The sequence below is a fragment of the Aquarana catesbeiana genome, linkage group LG09 (assembly GCF_042186555.1).
Source record: "Aquarana catesbeiana isolate 2022-GZ linkage group LG09, ASM4218655v1, whole genome shotgun sequence".
Lineage (NCBI taxonomy): Eukaryota > Metazoa > Chordata > Amphibia > Anura > Ranidae > Aquarana > Aquarana catesbeiana.
This window is the reverse complement of record NC_133332.1, coordinates 316,077,039-316,095,112: the sequence shown is the minus strand read 5'-3', so window position 1 is coordinate 316,095,112 and position 18,074 is coordinate 316,077,039. Positions and strand designations below refer to the sequence as shown.

The following is an 18,074-nucleotide window of genomic DNA, read 5'->3' as shown; positions in this document are numbered from 1 at the left end:
GGGGGGATGAGTCATAAGAGGTCCAATAAGAGCTGCAGAGCTGGAGGTGTGTCTGTGTAAATCCAGGAAGTGAACAGGCAGCAGCTTCAGCTGCCCACATTTAAAATGGCTGCAGCGGAGGGAGATTTCTGCAGCATAATTGGCAAGTACAGAATCGCAGTATATATAAAATAATATGCAAATTGGTTGGAGGGAAGCTTCAGAATGGCAAAGATGTTTTTTATTACAAATCATGTGAGCGGACTGCAATTCCTCTTTAAAGGAGTTGTAAAGGCAGAATGTGCATTCTATACATTAAAGGGTTTATAAACCCTCGTTTTTTTTTTTTTATTTTTAAAATAACAAACATATCATACTTACCTCCACTGTGCAGCTTGTTTTGCACAGTGTGGCCCCCGAACCTCGTCTTCTGGGGTCCCCCGGTGGCTCCTCCCCACATCAGATACCCCCCTAGGAGAAGCGCTCTCCGGGGGGGGGGGGGGTTACCTTGCGGAAATCCAGCAATTGCATCTATAGACACAGAATGCCAGACTCGGCCCCGCCCCCCCTGGCGCCCGCATCATTGGATTTGTTTGACAGCAGCGGGAGCCAATGGCTGCACTGCTATCAATCTATCCAATCAAGAGCCGAGAACCCCAGGCAGAGAGGTATAGCATGTCTCCGCCAAGGGAACGAAGGGCTCGGGTGAGAAAAACGGGGGGGGGGGGGGGGGTCAGTGTCAGAAGTTTTTTCACCTTAATGCATCCTATACCCCTTTAAGATAAAATACATTTTGTTTGCAGTAGCCCCCCTCAAGCCTCCCCCCCCCCCCCCAATACTTACCTGAGCTACATCTAACCCAAACCCCCCATATTCCGCAATCCCTTCATAAAGTGTACCTGTCACATGCCTAATACTGTCACAAGAGATGTTTACATTCCTTCTGACAGCAATAAAAGTGATAAAAGAAAAATTTAAATTAAAGTGACAGTGTAAAAAAAAAAAAAAAATTAAAAGTGCCCCTGTGCTTGGGCGCAAAGGTGAACGCACGCGTCGTTCCTCGACGCACGCACGTAAACGGCAATCGTCCCACACATGCGAGGTATCTCCATGAACGTCAGATTGAGGGCAATAATTCTAGCACCAGACCTCCTGTAAAGGCTTTTAAAACATCGCCTATGGGATAGTACAAATTACATCATTTGTCGTCACTGCATGGGCCTGCGCAATTTTAAAGCGTGACATGTTGGGTATCTATTTACTCGGCCTAACATAATTTTTTTTTTTTATATCTTACCAAAAAATTGGGTTATGTATTGTGTTTTGTTTTTTTTTTTTTTTTTTGCATTAAAATTCAAACTGTATTTTTTAATTTTAATGCAAAAAAAAAAAACTACATAAAAAAAAAATTGCTACACCCACCAATTTATTCTCTAGGGTCCCTGCTTTAAAAAAAAAAATGTATATATAATGTTTGGGGATTCTAAGTAATTTTCTAGCAAAAATTCTGATTGTTACACAATAAAGCGCCAGAAAAGTCCGGGTCTCAATGAGTGTAAAATGGGCCACTTTGCATGTCGGTGACATGTGAGCCGACCCTCGGACCGCATGGGGAATGGTGGAACGGAATTGGTCACCGCAGATTTCACAACAAAGGAGGCATTTCAGTTTATCTGACAGAAGCGATCACTCTCACAAGGCAACGCACAGAGATGGATTTGGAAGGGTGCCAGTATTCTTTACGCCTATTATATCCCTTTCCGCACAATCTCATACTGACTGTAAAGACTCTCATTTCCATCAATGGAACCACATTTTATAGTTGACTTGCTAGTTCCTGCGTCGGATTCACAGGCAATCACATGTCAGCGCTGGCATTGCTAATAATCCCTTCCTTACATGACCTCCGTTCTGGTCGGCTTTTTTATAACTGGTTGGTGAGCTTGAACAGGAAACCTTTAAGCATGACCAGAACTTCATTCCATGGCAGGAAGACGTGTCTGAAGTCCCCAGATTTGTTTACGTTTTCTACACTGAAAGAGTTAAAGTGTATGGGGAAAAAAATAAAAAATCGAATACATCCCTGAGATGTGAGCACATTTCCCATGAATGATCTATTGAAACACATTGCAACTGCAGAAATATAACGATTAAAATGCCAGAAATCCAGTGTGCTCCTACCCTACACAGCTCTGTAATACCTAAGCACATGGTGTCAGCCCTGCCTACTTCATTTCTGATGGATCACAAAGAACACAGACCACCCTTCATCTCCTTCCCATAACCCCTCCTCATTCTCATAATGCTTCCTCTGCTTTATTTTACCCCTCCTCATCTCCATATCCCCTTTCTCATCTCCATAACCCCTTCCTCATCTCCATAACCCCTTCCTCATCTCCATAACCCCTTCCTCATCTCCATAACCCCTTCCTCATCTCCATAACCCCTTCCTCATCTTCATAGCCCCTTCCTCATCTCCACAGCCCCTCCATAACCCCTTCCTCATCTTCATAGCCCCTTCCTCATCTCCACAGCCCCTCCATAGCCTCTTCCTCATCTCCATAGCCTCTTCCTCATCTCCATAACCCCTTCCTCATCTCCATAGCCTCTTCCTCATCTCCATAGCCTCTTCCTCATCTCCATAATCCCTTCCTCATCTCCACAGCCCCTCCATAACCCCTTCCTCATCTCCATAGCCTCTTCCTCATCTCCATAATCCCTTCCTCATCGACATCTCCATAACCCCTTCCTCATCTCCACAGCCCCTCCATAACCCCTTCCCCCTCTCCATAGCCTCTTTTCATCTCCATAGCCTCTTTTCATCTCCATAGCCCCTTCCTCATCTCCATAGCCCCTTCCTCATCTCCACAGCCCCTCCATAACCCCTTCCTCATCTCCACAGCCCCTCCATAACCCCTTCCCCCTCTCCATAGCCTCTTTTCATCTCCATAGCCTCTTTTCATCTCCATAGCCTCTTTTCATCTCCATAGCCCCTTCCTCATCTCCATAGCCCCTTCCTCATCTCCACAGCCCCTCCATAACCCCTTCCTCATCTCCACAGCCCCTCCATAACCCCTTCCCCCTCTCCATAGCCTCTTTTCATCTCCATAGCCTCTTTTCATCTCCATAGCCCCTTCCTCATCTCCATAGCCTCTTCCTCATCTCCATAGCCTCTTCCTCATCTCCATAATCCCTTCCTCATCTCCACAGCCCCTCCATAACCCCTTCCTCATCTCCATAGCCTCTTCCTCATCTCCATAACCCCTTCCTCATCTCCATAGCCCCTTCCTCATCTCCATAGCCCCTTCCTCATCTCCATAGCCCCTTCCTCATCTCCATAGCCCCTTCCTCATCTCCATAGCCCCTTCCTCATCTCTATAGCCCCTTTCTCCTCTCCATAAAACCCCTTCTCCTCTCCGTAACCCCTCCTTATCTCTGTTACATCTTCTCATCCCCATTACACCTCCTCATCTCTGTAACTGCTCATCCCTAAAACCCTTCCTGAGTTCCATTACTCTTTCTCATCTCGATAACCCCACACATGAGGTCAGTCTCTCCTCGTCTTCCTAACCCCTGTCCTCGTCTCCCTAACCCCTGTCCTCGTCTCCATAACCCCTGTCCTTGTCTCTATAACCCCTGTCCTCGTCTCCATAACCCCTGTCCTCGTCTCCATAACCCCTGTCCTCGTCTCCATAACCCCTGTCCTCGTCTCCATAACCCCTGTCCTCGTCTCCATAACCCCTGTCCTCGTCTCCATAACCCCTGTCCTCGTCTCCATAACCCCTGTCCTCGTCTCCATAACCCCTGTCCTCGTCTCCATAACCCCTGTCCTCGTCTCCATAACCCCTGTCCTCGTCTCCATAACCCCTGTCCTCGTCTCCATAACCCCTGTCTTCGTCTCCATAACCCCTGTCCTCGTCTCTATAACCCCTGTCTTCGTCTCCATAACCCCTGTCCTTGTCTCCATAACCCCCGTCCTCGTCTCCATAACCCCCGTCCTCGTCTCCATAACCCCTGTCTTCGTCTCCATAACCCCTGTCCTTGTCTCTATAACCCCTGTCCTCGTCTCCCTAACCCCTGTCCTCGTCTCCCTAACCCCTGTCCTCGTCTCCATAACCCCCGTCCTTGTCTCCATAACCCCTGTCCTCGTCTCCATAACCCCTGTCCTCGTCTCCATAACCCCTGTCCTCGTCTCCATAACCCCTGTCCTCGTCTCCATAACCCCTGTCCTCGTCTCCATAACCCCTGTCCTCGTCTCCATAACCCCTGTCCTCGTCTCCATAACCCCTGTCCTCGTCTCCATAACCCCTGTCCTCGTCTCCATAACCCCTGTCCTCGTCTCCATAACCCCTGTCCTCGTCTCCATAACCCCTGTCCTCGTCTCCATAACCCCTGTCCTCGTCTCCATAACCCCTGTCCTCGTCTCCATAACCCCTGTCCTCGTCTCCATAACCCCTGTCCTCGTCTCTATAACCCCTGTCCTCGTCTCCACAACCCTGTCCTTGTCTCCATAACCCTGTCCTCGTCTCCATTACAGCTTTTCATGTTTATAACCTCTCCTCAACTCCGTAACCCCTTCTCATCTCCGTAAACCCCTCCTCATCTGTTACATCTTCTCATTCTCATTACACCGCCTCATCCCTGTTACTCCTTTTGTGCTCCATTACTTTCTCCCATCTCCATAAGCCCACACATGAGGTCAGTCTCTCCTCGTCTCCATAACCCTGTCCTCATCTCCATAACGCTCTCCTCCTCTCCATTACAGCTTCTCTTGTTTATAACTCCTCATCTCCACAGCCACTCCTCTCCTCCACAACTCCTCCCCATCTCCACAACCTCTCTTTATCTCCACTTCGACTTTTATATATTTTAGAGGGTGGAGGATTAGAAAAGGGGGTATCATGTATTTTTTGGTGGAAAATCCATTTTAAATGAACGCTTAATAAATAGCAAGATACCCCCGTTGTAAAATTTGCTGAAGTATGTTGTTTTGTAGGGATGGATTATAGATCTTGGTGTAAGTGTAGGATGTGTTATTAAATTCTTTATTTATATTTCTACGTCACATAAATGTCCTTTTTTTTTATTTTATTTTTTTCAGATAACGATGAGCCTCTTTTGAGCGGTTCTGGGGATGTGTCCAAAGAATGTGCAGAGAAGATCCTAGAAACATGGGGTGACCTGTTATCGAAATGGTGAGGAACTAAACCCTACAACTATCTGATATTCACATTTTACTGACAGACGGCTGATCTCCAGAACGGAGAGCTGTTTTCACATATCTGCCATGCTGCATATCCGGGAAGAAAGGAAGATTTATAGCGGAATAAGCCACCTGGCTGCCCATTGGTTTGATTTTGCATATAAAAAGTAGGCTGGAAGCACAGATGTGAGATGGCAAAATGAGGATTGTTACCTCCCGGGCTGTGCAGTTTGGTGTATGTTACAAGACCTACAAATCCTTAGGTAGTTCATATAGAGGTATTACAGCCAGGGCTGCCATTAGAAATCATGGGGCCCTAAACTGCCTACCCAACAGCGCTCCCCCCCCCAACCAATTGTCTCCCAATGCACTTTAACCACCACAACTATCACAGCACATATCTCCCTCCCTCTCACCCACTGCCAAGCCATTGCGAAGGGAGGTGGAGGTATGGAAAGAGTGAGCAGAGTGGAGCTTTAAACTGATGTCCTTGCACTCTGCCTGTACTGGGGCCACCCACAAGCAGCCCCTGCTGGGCCTGGCCCCCCCCCCCCCCCCCCCGCTAACCCAATGAGGCTTGGGCCAGGTATGGAAATATTGCTTTTATTTTCCTATCAGCAGCCCAGATTACAGCTAGGTAACAGTAGGTTGGTTGATAAGGATTTGTGTGCAATTTCCAATTTTTGTAATACTTGGGATAGACACATTCAGAAAGAATTCAAGTGACATTTGGGGCTAAAGTATGTGCTAACAGAAAGGATGGGAAGCCAGGGAATATATATTTCTTGATAAAAATATAAGCGGGCTTAGTATTTAGCATTGGAATCCAGTGCTATCCTATGCAGCATTCCACCAGGTGGTGTTGCCAGATTAAACCCCCCCCCCCAGCACATGCATTGTTTAATACCCCTACTCCTCTCCACCCACCTCTCAAGACCTTGCCACCTCACTTCCCAGTCCTTAACCGCCCACCTCCCAAGCCCTTTATCTATTCGCCTCCCAAGCCCTTTGCCGCCTCCCAAGTTCTTCTCCTCGACTCCCAAGCCCTTTAACTTCTCGCCTCCCAACCCCATTAACTCCTCGCCTCCCAAGCCCTTTAACTTCTCGCCTCCCAACCCTATTAACTCCTCATCTCCCAAGCCCTTTACCCTCTCGCCTCCCAAGCCCTTTGCCTCCTTGATTCCCAAGCCCTTTGCCTCCTCGCCTCCCAAGCCCTTTGCCTCCTCGCCTCCCAAGCCCTTTGCCTCCTCGCCTCCCAAGCCCTTTGCCTTCTCGCCTCCCAAGCCCTTTGCCTTCTCGCCTCCCAAGCCCTTTGCCTTCTCGCCTCCCAATCCCTTTGCCTCCTCGACTCCCAATCCCTTTGCCTCCCTAGTCCTTTACCTTCTTGCCCCCCAAGCCCTTTACATTCTCGCCCCCCAAGCCCTTTACATTCTCGCCCCCCAAGCCCTTTGCCTTCTCGCCTCCCAAGCCCTTTGCCTCCTCGCCTCCCAAGCCCTTTACCTTCTCGCCTCCCAAGCCCTTTGCCTCCTCGCCTCCCAAGCCCTTTACTGTCTTGCCTCCCAAGCCCTTTACCTTCTCGCCTCCCAAGCCCTTTACCTCCTCGACTCCCAAGCCCTTTACCTTCTCGCCTCCTAAGCCCTTTACCTCCTCGCTTCCCAAGCACTTGCCTTTTCACCTCCCAGGCCTTTACTCCCTTGCCTTTCAAGCCCTTTATCTTCTCGCCCCCCCAAGCCCTTTACATTCTCGCCTCCCAAGCCCTGTACATTCTCGCCTCCCAAGCCCTTTGCCTTCTCGCCTCCCAAGCCCTTTGCCTTCTCGCCTCCCAAGCCCTTTGCCTTCTCGCCTCCCAAGCCCTTTACCTTCTCGCCTCCCAAGCCCTTTACCTTCTCGCCTCCCAAGCCCTTTACCTTCTCGCCTCCCAAGCCCTTTACCTTCTCGCCTCCCAAGCCCTTTACCTTCTCGCCTCCCAAGCCCTTTACCCTCTCGCCTCCCAAGCCCTTTGCCTCCTTGATTCCCAAGCCCTTTGCCTCCTCGCCTCCCAAGCCCTTTGCCTCCTCGCCTCCCAAGCCCTTTGCCTCCTCGCCTCCCAAGCCCTTTGCCTCCTCGCCTCCCAAGCCCTTTGCCTCCTCGCCTCCCAAGCCCTTTGCCTCCTCGCCTCCCAAGCCCTTTACCTTCTCACCTCCCACGACTTTTACCTTCTCACCTCCCAAGCCCTTTGCCTTCTCGCCTCCCAAGCCCTTTGCCTTCTCGCCTCCCAAGCCCTTTGCCTTCTCGCCTCCCAAGCCCTTTGCCTTCTCGCCTCCCAAGCCCTTTGCCTTCTCGCCTCCCAAGCCCTTTGCCTTCTCGCCTCCCAAGCCCTTTGCCTTCTCGCCTCCCAAGCCCTTTGCCTTCTCGCCTCCCAATCCCTTTGCCTCCTCGACTCCCAATCCCTTTGCCTCCCTAGTCCTTTACCTTCTTGCCTCCCAAGCCCTTTATCTTCTCGCCCCCCAAGCCCTTTACATTCTCGCCCCCCAAGCCCTTTGCCTTCTCGCCTCCCAAGCCCTTTGCCTCCTCGCCTCCCAAGCCCTTTACCTTCTCGCCTCCCAAGCCCTTTGCCTCCTCGCCTCCCAAGCCCTTTGCCTCCTCGCCTCCCAAGCCCTTTACTGTCTTGCCTCCCAAGCCCTTTACTGTCTTGCCTCCCAAGCCCTTTACCTTCTCGCCTCCCAAGCCCTTTACCTCCTCGACTCCCAAGCCCTTTACCTTCTCGCCTCCTAAGCCCTTTACCTCCTCGCTTCCCAAGCACTTGCCTTTTCACCTCCCAGGCCTTTACTCCCTTGCCTTTCAAGCCCTTTATCTTCTCGCCCCCCCAAGCCCTTTACATTCTCGCCTCCCAAGCCCTGTACATTCTCGCCTCCCAAGCCCTTTGCCTTCTCGCCTCCCAAGCCCTTTGCCTTCTCGCCTCCCAAGCCCTTTGCCTTCTCGCCTCCCAAGCCCTTTACCTTCTCGCCTCCCAAGCCCTTTACCTTCTCGCCTCCCAAGCCCTTTACCTCCCCGCCTCCCAAGCCCTTTACCTCCTCGCCTCCCAAGCCCTTTACCTCCTCGCCTCCCAAGCCCTTTACCTCCTCGCCTCCCAAGCCCTTTACCTCCTCGCCTCCCAAGCCCTTTACCTCCTCGCCTCCCAAGCCCTTTACCTCCTCGCCTCCCAAGCCCTTTACCTTCTCGCCTCCTAAGCCCTTTACCTCCTCGACTCCCAAGCCCTTTACCTTCTCGCCTCCTAAGCCCTTTACCTCCTCGCTTCCCAAGCACTTGCCTTTTCACCTCCCAGGCCTTTACTCCCTTGCCTTCCAAGCCCTTTGCCTACTTGGCTCCCAAGCCCTTTACCTCCTTGCATCCCAAGCCCTTTACCTCCTTGCCTCCCAAGTACTTGCCTCTTCACCTCCCAGGAATTTACTCCCTCGCCTCCCAAGCCCTTATCTCCTCACCTTCCAAGACCTTACTTCCTCACCTCCCAGGCCCTTCACTCCCTCACCTCCCAAGCCCTTACTTCCCTACCTCCCAAGACCTTATCTCCTTTCCTTCCAAGCCCCTACCCCCTCGTCTCCCAAGCCCTTACCCCCTCCTTTCCCAAGACCTTACCTCCTTGCCTCCCAAGACCTTACCCCCTCGCCCCCCAAGCCCTTACCCCCTCGCCTCCCAAGCCCTTGCCTCCTCACTTCTCAAGACCTTTATTCCCTTGCCTCCTAAGACCTTACCTCCTCGCCTCCCAAGACCTTACCCCCTTGCCTCCTGAGCTCCCCCCCCCCCCTCCCCCCAATTTTTTTCCCCCTGGTTTCACCCATCATGGGTCAATATACATAAAATATATGTGGATCATGCAGATAAATATTCAATTACAAATGTACAAACATCCCAAACAAAAATCCTTTTTCAAGCTAAATATACACAGCGTGACTTGTGCTACTAGATCACACCAGTATTGAATTCTTCTAAAGTACAAAAAGCTTTATTTCCATAGCATTATAAAAAAAAGAAAACATGTATTACTACAGAACTGAACAATTAAACACGGTGAGCAGGCAGACTTGAATGAGGATCCAGGAAAGGAAAAAATCCAAGCAGATTAAACTTCGGCGTTAAATAAATAGTTATCTTTCTGTGTAAGAGTCGCACTTATTGCGTATCCTGATATGAGTCTAACTTTTTTTTTCAGGCACTTGAACCTGAGTGTGCGTCCCAAGCAGCTCTCGGCACTGGTGAGGAGTGGAGTTCCAGAGGCACTTAGAGGGGAAGTGTGGCAACTGCTTGCTGGATGTCACAACAATGATTACTTGGTGGAGAAATACCGACTTCTCATCACTAAGGTAATGATAGTTTGATACCTTCAGATGCAATACTCCGAGCTAATACCAATACATTGTCTATGCTGTCATGGGTTTATTTGCTCATTTTTTGATTCTTGATCATTTTGGACCGATTTCGGGCTAAAAGGGCCGGGGGTGCGACTTTGGTCATTTTGGACTATTTTGGAGATAAAAGGGCCGGGGGTGCGATTTTGGTCATTTTGGACCGATTTCGGGCTAAAAGGGCTGGTGGAGCGATTTTGGTCATTTTGGACTGATTTCAGACTAAAAGGGCCTGGGTTGCAATTTTGGACCGATTTCAGACTAAAAGGGTCTGGGGTGCGATTTTGGTAATTTTGGACCATTTTAGAGATAAAAGGGCCGGTGGTGCGATTTTGGTCATTTTGGTCTGATTTCGGGCTAAAAGGGTGCGATTTTGGTCATTTTGGACCGATTTCGGGCTAAAAGGGCCAGGGGTGCGATTTTGGTCATTTTGGACCATGTTAGAGATAAAAGGGCTGGGGGTGCGATTTTGGTCATTTTGGACCGATTTCGGGCTAAAAGGGCCGGGGGTGTGCGATTTTGGTCATTTTATACCATTTTAGAGATAAAAGCGCCAGGGGTGCGATTTTGGTCATTTTGGACCGATTTTGGGCTAAGAGGGCCGGGGGTGCACTTTGGTTATCTGTAAACTATCAGTTGTTTAACCCCTTCAAACCTAAAGGTAAAACAAATGTTAATGCCTAAGCACAATTTTGCAACTTTGACATGTGTTTGTAATACCGTACATTTCATCACAACTACTCTGTGCATCCAGGTGGATTATACCACATTTTTTTTCAGGACAAATTGGGCTTTTTTTTTTAGTGGTAAATGGTAACGGATATTGCTTGATATTTTTTTTTTTTTTTTTTTTTTATCAAAGGAAAACTGGCCCAAAAAAATAAAAATAAATAATTAAAATCATAATTTTTTTAAATTTAGCTATATTTTTCTTCCTACTACCATAACCTTTCACCAAAGAACAACCCAAAATAAATTCTCCTACTCCTGATGATCGCAGTGATTTCACATCTGTATATGTTAGTTCCTGTTTGTACCCGTAGTACAGCCTAGAAACACTGGTGTTTTTCTTTTCTTTTGATTTTTTTTTTTTTTTTTTGTATCCTGCCTAAAACACACCGATACTAATTAATAAAAAAAAAATCTGACCTTTTTGACTCTGACTTTTACCCTTACCTAAACGCTAACCCTGACACTGACCTACATCAAATCTTGATCCAGGTATTTTTTTTGTTTTATTTTTTTTTTATTGTTATTTTTTGTTTTATTTTTACACAGTTTTTTTTTGTTTTTTTTCTCTCTGCAAGTAGAGAGAGAGAGAGTGAGATACAAATGTATCTTACTCCTCCATTTAGAGAGAGAGAACATGGGGATGGGCTTCACAGTGACTGATCACTATGATAGCCAATCAGAGGCTATCACAGAGATCAGGTGACCCAGAATCGGGAGTTCGGGTGCCCGGGGTTGCTTGTACCCGTAGTATGGCCCAGAAACAATAGTGCGCACTTTCCTTTTTTTTTTTTTTGTAACTACCTAAAACACACCAACACTGATGCGAATTAAAAAAAAAAAATAAAAATAATCCTGCTCAAAAAAAAAAAAATACTTACCCTTGCCTTTGATCCCAGACCTTAACCCAAACGCGTACCCTAGCGCTGACCTAAATCAAACCTTGATCTAGGTATTTCTTTGTATTTTGTTATTATTAATTGTTCTTTTTACACACAGTTGTTTTTTTTTTATCCTACCTAAAACACACTGACATTGATACTAATTAAAAAAAAAAAAATCTGACCTTTGACCCTGACTTTTATCCTTACCCAAACGCTAACTCTGACACTGACCTACATACAATCTTGATCTAGGTATATATTTTTTTTAATTATTATTTTTTGTTTTTTACACACAGTTTTTTTTTTCTCTCTGCAAATAGAGAGAGAGAGAGTGAGATACAATGTATCTTACTCCTCCATTGAGAGAGAGAGAGAGAGAGAACATGGGGGCGGGCTTCACAGTGACTGATCACTATGATAGCCAATCAGAAGCTATCACAGAGATCAGATGACCTGGAATTGGGAGTTCAGGGGGCCCGGGGTTGTTTGTACCTGTAGTATGGCCCAGAAACTATAGTGGCTAAATGATCTTCCCTGGTTCAATGGTATCACATTGATACTAAGGAAAGGTATACGGTTTTCTTCAATGAAGGAAGTGTTTAGATGGCACGGCCCCTCTGAAGCTTACTACCAGTATATGAAGTATACGTTTTAGGAGTGATATAATTATCAGCCTTTGAATTCCTTGCCTTCTTATCACAACAGGGTGTCAATTTAGGGCTACTGCCCCCCCCCCCCCCCTTTATGGCACACTGATACCTCATTGGACCACTTTGCGGGCCTTGAGGGTCCTTTGGAACCCTGATCACGTTTGGGTGACATTGTATAAAAGGTCCTACAAAAGCTCCAGAAGAAGCCATGATTATGACGAAACATGTAGGGGCATCCAACTTTTGTATTGTAACCGCATGACTTTTCATGTTCTGGTTTTAAACTTTATTAATTTTGTAACCAGGTTTGTTTAAATAAAATGATAACATTTGTAATATCAATTTGATTTGATTTTTTTTTTGCACCTCAAACCTCCCAATCTTGTTTCTCGGTATTTTTCTGAATATATTTACGGGAGGTGGTGCTTGTGGAGAACTCTCCGGTCTCTGGTACCAAATTTTATTTATCCTCACACATGGATTATCCAGAGCCCATTGCTTATTGTCTTTATTTTGGGGAGCGCTTTATTTGTGTTTAATGACTGTTGCTATCCCAGTGGTCACTTCTGAGCTGCCGAAGAACTACCCATGCGCCTGGCTCTGTACATAATAGTGCTCCAATTGTTACAATCTACCGCCTGACTTCTTTTTTCAGTTTACTATCTCAGATGTAAGCGCTACACGGTTTATGTCTGTGATTGCTGTGATTGGCCATTACAACGATCACATGGTACAGAGCCGCTTTGGATCGGCTCTGTACACTGTGTCTCTGAACAGCTGTTAATTGAAGCACTGGCTGCCCCGGGGGGTGATTTATCAGACCCATGCGCCTGGCTCTGTACATATTAGTGCTCCAATTGTTACAATCTAGCGCCTGACTTCTTTTTTCAGTTTACTATCTCAGATGTAAGTGCTACACTGTTTATGTCTCTGGTCATTACAGCGATCACATGGTACAGAGCCACTTTGGATCGGCTCTGTACACTGTGTCTTTGAACAGCTGTTAATTGAAGCACTGGCTGCCCTGGGGGGGGGGGGGGATTTCTGCAATGCTGTTTTTTTTATTTTTTTATATGGCGCTGCAGAAATAGGTTTCCGCCACTCCACCATTCAAAAGCTACAGTGGTGCTGTTTGACCCCGCTGTGGGTGCAGCTCAGTTTAGCTGTTGGCTTTGTGCAGGTTGGCTGCTCTTTCCCCATTGACTTCGGTTATGTCCCGTGGTTTTGGTGCGCTTTCTGAAAGCACACCAAAATAGGGTACATAAAGGAATTCAATGGGGAAAGCGCAGGTACGCTAGACAATCGCAGCCAGTGAGCCAATGAAAAGAGAGAGAGGGGGTGGGGCCATGCCGTGGCTCTGTCAATGAAAAGAGAGGGGGTGGGGCTGAGTCATGGTCCCCCATTGCAAGCTGCTTTTCTCTGGGGGCGGGAGGGAGGGGAGACCCGAGAAGACGAGGATTGGGGCTGCTCTGTGCAAAACTGGTGTGTTTTTTTTGGATTTGTTTTGTTTTGTTTTTTTGTTTTGTTTTTTTCTTTTTTCATTTTCATTTTTCGTTTTTTTTTTTTTTTATAATTGCCTTTAATATCACTTTAATGCCATATTACCCAGTACTGTGGCTTATTTCCTTTTCTCTATTTTAAATGGTTTTGGTTTGTTATCAGTTACCAGCCATGGAAGTCTGAACCTTGCAGAAATAAGGACGTGTTAATGTGTTTTTTATTTTAATTTTATTTTATATTTTGTTTTTTGTTTTTTGTTTTTTTGTTTTCTTGTTGAGATTATTTTTGTCTTCTGCAGAGTGAAGGAATAAAAAGAGCAACATGATCTAATGCAAAGCCTAACGTAACTTTTCAGCCCGCTGTACTTTTTTTTTTTGTGTCAAGCCGCCATTTCCTATTCATTGTGTTTTTGGAACAATAATAAACCTGATTGGTAGTTAGTAAAGGATTTTGCAGGAACTTTGTTGTTACTGAGATTCTTAATGACAATTTGGCAAGCTGCTCGGGGGGGCCCCCCCATTAGAACATAATAATTTGGGCATAACAGGAAGAAGTGGTACATTTATTATGTCATTTTACTAAGAGGGAAGTTTTGCAGAAAGGATAACTTAAAAAACAAAAAAAAAACAATCCCGGCGGCTTTTTGGCTTCACAGTGTTCAGCGTTTTTTGGAGAAGTTGGTTGTTTTCTGCAGTGACTACCATGTGTGTGTATTAAGAGGAGCTGTCAGGTCTATTAACCGCTCGCTTACTGGGCACTTATACCCCCCTCCTGCCCAGGCCAATTTTTAGTTTTCAGCGCTGTCGCACTTTGAATGACTATTGCTCGGTCATGTAACACTGTACACATATGACATTTTTATCATTTTTTTTTTCAAACAAATAAAGCTTTCTTTTGGTGGTGTTTAATCACTATTGGGGTTTTTTATTTTTTGCTAAACAAATGAAAAGTGACTGACCATTTGGAAAAACAAAACGTTTTTCATATTTTGTTATAAAATTTTGCAAACAGGTAATTTTTCTTCTTCACTGATGTGCACTAATGAGGTGGTACTGATGAGGAGGCACTGATGAGACTGCACTGATGAGCACTAATAGGTGGTACTGATTAGCACTGATCAGGAGGCACTGCTGAGGCTGCACTAATCGGTGGCACTGATAGGCAGCACGGAGAGGTGGCACTAATGGGCATGGATAGGTGGCACTGATAGGCAGCACGGAGAGGTGGCACTGATAGGTGGTACTGGTGGGCAGATAGGCAGCACTGATGGGCACTTATAGGCAGCACTGGTGGGCACTGATAGGCAGCACTGATGACCACTGATAGGCAGCACTGATGGGTGGCACTGATGGGCACTGATAGGCAAAACTGGGCACTGATGAGGAGGCACTGATGAGCCTGTACTAATGGATGGCACTGAAAGGTAGCACAGAGAGGTGGCACTGATGAACACTGATAGGTGGCAGTGAGGGTGGGCACTGATCAGGAGGCACGTATGGTGAGGCACTAATGGGCACTGGTAGCACTGATAGGTGACACTGGTGGGCACTGATTTTCAGCACTGTAGGGCACTAAGGGGACCGATACCCCTCTAACAGAAGCTGGTTAAGCTGTCAGTGTGAGGAAAGAAAAAAAACAGAAACCGGCTTCTGTTTACTTCTGTGATCAGCTGTCAGCCTATGATAAATGGTAAAGGGCCCCTGTGATTGGACGTGCATAGATGCCCTCCCGGCAAAGGAAGCCCGCACTGTAGCCTTCTTTCGGATATAGCGCGGGCGCAAAGTGGTTAAGATATCAAAACATCAGTTCCCTGCAATAGCCGGGGTAGTTTACTCACTTTTCCTGGCAGCCGGAGTCTTGTAACTTCCCTCCAATCCAGCACTGCCGCCTCTGTCACTCTCTTCAGCATTCGACAATTCCGAGGGTGTTGGATGCCTGTATCCCCTTCTGTGCGCTGTAGTTTTATCCCCTGATCCCCTACCTTACTGCAGAGTCGTGGGAGAAAAGGATCACAGCATGCATCGGGGGATACGAGCCTCCTATAGGAAGAGTCTAATGAAGAGACCGTCTCAGTTTCTGTATGCTATAAACCTGTACATTTTGTGCTGATGTTTACATGCATATAGGGTAGAGTATGGATGTCCGACCTGTGGCCCTTCAGCTGTTGCAGAACTAAAAGTCCATTGAAGCATTGCAAGGCTAACATTTGTAAACACGGCTCCCAAAGGCAGAGTCATGATGGGACTTGTAGTTTCGCAACAGCTGGAGGGCCACCGGTTGGACACCCATGGTGTAGATGGACCCTATTGGCTGAGGCTACTGGTCATATGTAAATATCAGGAACTTGCTGCCACTCCTGATTGAGCACTATTAATGTTTACATCTCCTCATAGACAGAATGACCTCGGCAGATTCCGAAGGGCTGAGGGCTGAGGTCAATCTGCACATGCCGCACTGCCCCATGAATGACTCCTATAGGTAGTGATGTAAACATTAGTGGTGTGTGATCCATGCCGCAGCTGGGTACACATTGTTGATGCATACCCGATCCCAAAGCGCCTCTTTGTCTCCTTCTGCTGTCTGTCAACTATCAGGGTGCCAGCTCCTTTAGCTCAGCAAGATTAGATGAGGGACTGTAGAATAAAGAGGGCGAGGTGGCTGTATATCCCCCTTTGGAATGCCCATAAATTGGGCTTCAGCCTGGGGTGGAGCTACAGCACAGCACTGACAGTAATAAAATGTAATTTTTTTTTTTCAAAACCACTGCACGGATCTGAACAGAATCTGCTATGTGCACTGGGTCCCCTGGAGCGGTGTTTCTCAACTCCAGTCCTCAAGGCGCCCCAACGGGTCATGTTTTCAGGATTTCCTTCAGATGAAGCGGCTGTGGTGATTACTAAGGCAGTGAAACTGATCAAATCACATGTGCAAAAAAATAGACAGCCTGAAAACATGACCTGTCGGGGCGCCTTGAGGACTGGAGTTGAGAAACACTGCCCTGGAGGATTCAACCATGATCTTCAACTTCTGCCAATACTTTATTGTTAAGGCTGTACTCCGGGCACAATAATCTTACCAGCGTTAAAGCCCAACTCCGGGAAACCTAAAAATTATAGAGGAAAAAGAAATATGATTGCACTTCACCATGGTTCCAACATCGTTTTAATTATGTCAACTTGACTGCCACCAGGACATAGACACAGAAGAGGTGACGCGTTTCACACTTAACTCCTGCTTCTTCTTTCCTCTCCTGTTACTACGATGGCGAGCCGGGGTTAGCACCCGGTCCATTTGATCCATTGGATTACCATCACCTGGAGCAGCGTTATCTCTCTTTCGATCAACTTAAAAATGATTATTTGCAGTGGGGCTGGACGCACACTGCAAGGGTTAATTACTTGTTTATGTCTAGGGGACATAGAAAGGAAGATCTATTTACCTGCTCTGCTAGACCACCAACCCGCATCGTCTTCTCCCCCCACGCTCCATTGGTCTGGTGTCATCAAGACAAATTCAGGGTCCATAGCGGACATAGATGACTGCAGGAGGGCATTGATGAGTGCAGGAAGGCATTGATGAGTGCAGGAGGGCATTGATGGATGCAGGAGGAGATTGATGACTGCAGGAGGGCATTGATGGATGCAGGAGGAGATTAATGGATGCAGGAGGAGATTAATGGATGCAGGAGGAGATTGATGACTGCAGAAGGAGATTGATGACTGCAGGAGGAGATTGATGACTGCAGGAGGAGATTGATGACTGCAGGAGGAGATTGATGACTGCAGAAGGAGATTGATGACTGCAGGAGGAGATTGATGACTGCAGGAGGAGATTGATGACTGCAGGAGGAGATTGATGACTGCAGGAGGAGATTGATGACTGCAGGAGGAGATTGATGACTGCAGGAGGAGATTGATGACTGCAGGAGGAGATTGATGGATGCAGGAGGAGATTGATGGATGCAGGAGGAGATTGATGGATGCAGGAGGAGATTGATGGATGCAGGAGGAGATTGATGAATGAAGGGGGGACATTGATGATCGCAGGAGTGGATTGGTGAATGCAGAAGGCCATTGATGAAGGCAGGAGGCCATTGATGAAGGCAGGAGGCCATTGATGAAGGCAGGAGGCCATTGATGAAGGCAGGAGGCCATTGATGAAGGCAGGAGGCCATTGGTGAAGGCAGGAGGCCATTGATGAAGACAGTTAGAGGGTTTGTTTACCTTAATTCGCCATTGATGAAGGCAGGAGGCCACTGATAAAGGCAGGGCAAGAGACCATTGATGAAGGCAGGAGGCCACTGATGAAGGCAGGGCAAGAGACCATTGATGAAGGCAGGAGGCCATTGATAAAGGCAGGGCAAGAGACCATTGATGAAGGCAGGAGGCCATTGATGAAGGCAGGAGGGCGTTGATGAAGGCAGGAGGGCGTTGATGAAGGCAGGAGGCCATTGATGAAGGCAGGAGGCCATTGATGAAGGCAGGGCAAGAGACCATTGATGAAGGCAGGAGGCCATTGATAAAGGCAGGGCAAGAGACCATTGATGAAGGCAGGAGGCCATTGATGAAGGCAGGAGGCCGTTGATGAAGGCAGGAGGGCGTTGATGAAGGCAGGAGGGCGTTGATGAAGGCAGGAGGGCGTTGATGAAGGCAGGAGGCCATTGATGAAGGCAGGAGGCCATTGATGAAGGCAGGAGGCCATTGATGAAGGCAGGAGGCCATTGATGAAGGCAGGAGGCCATTGATGA

General features: G+C 47.4%; 1 protein-coding gene across 1 annotated transcript in view; it reads left to right on the top strand.

Annotated features, from left to right (window-relative positions):
- Nucleotides 1–18,074, top strand: part of RABGAP1 (RAB GTPase activating protein 1) — a 174,443-nt gene that overhangs the window by 43,106 nt on the left and 113,263 nt on the right. Inside the window, 2 exon segments of the mRNA XM_073600710.1 lie at nucleotides 5,081–5,174; nucleotides 9,372–9,522. Of these exon segments, the coding sequence (XP_073456811.1) occupies nucleotides 5,081–5,174; nucleotides 9,372–9,522 (245 nt within the window).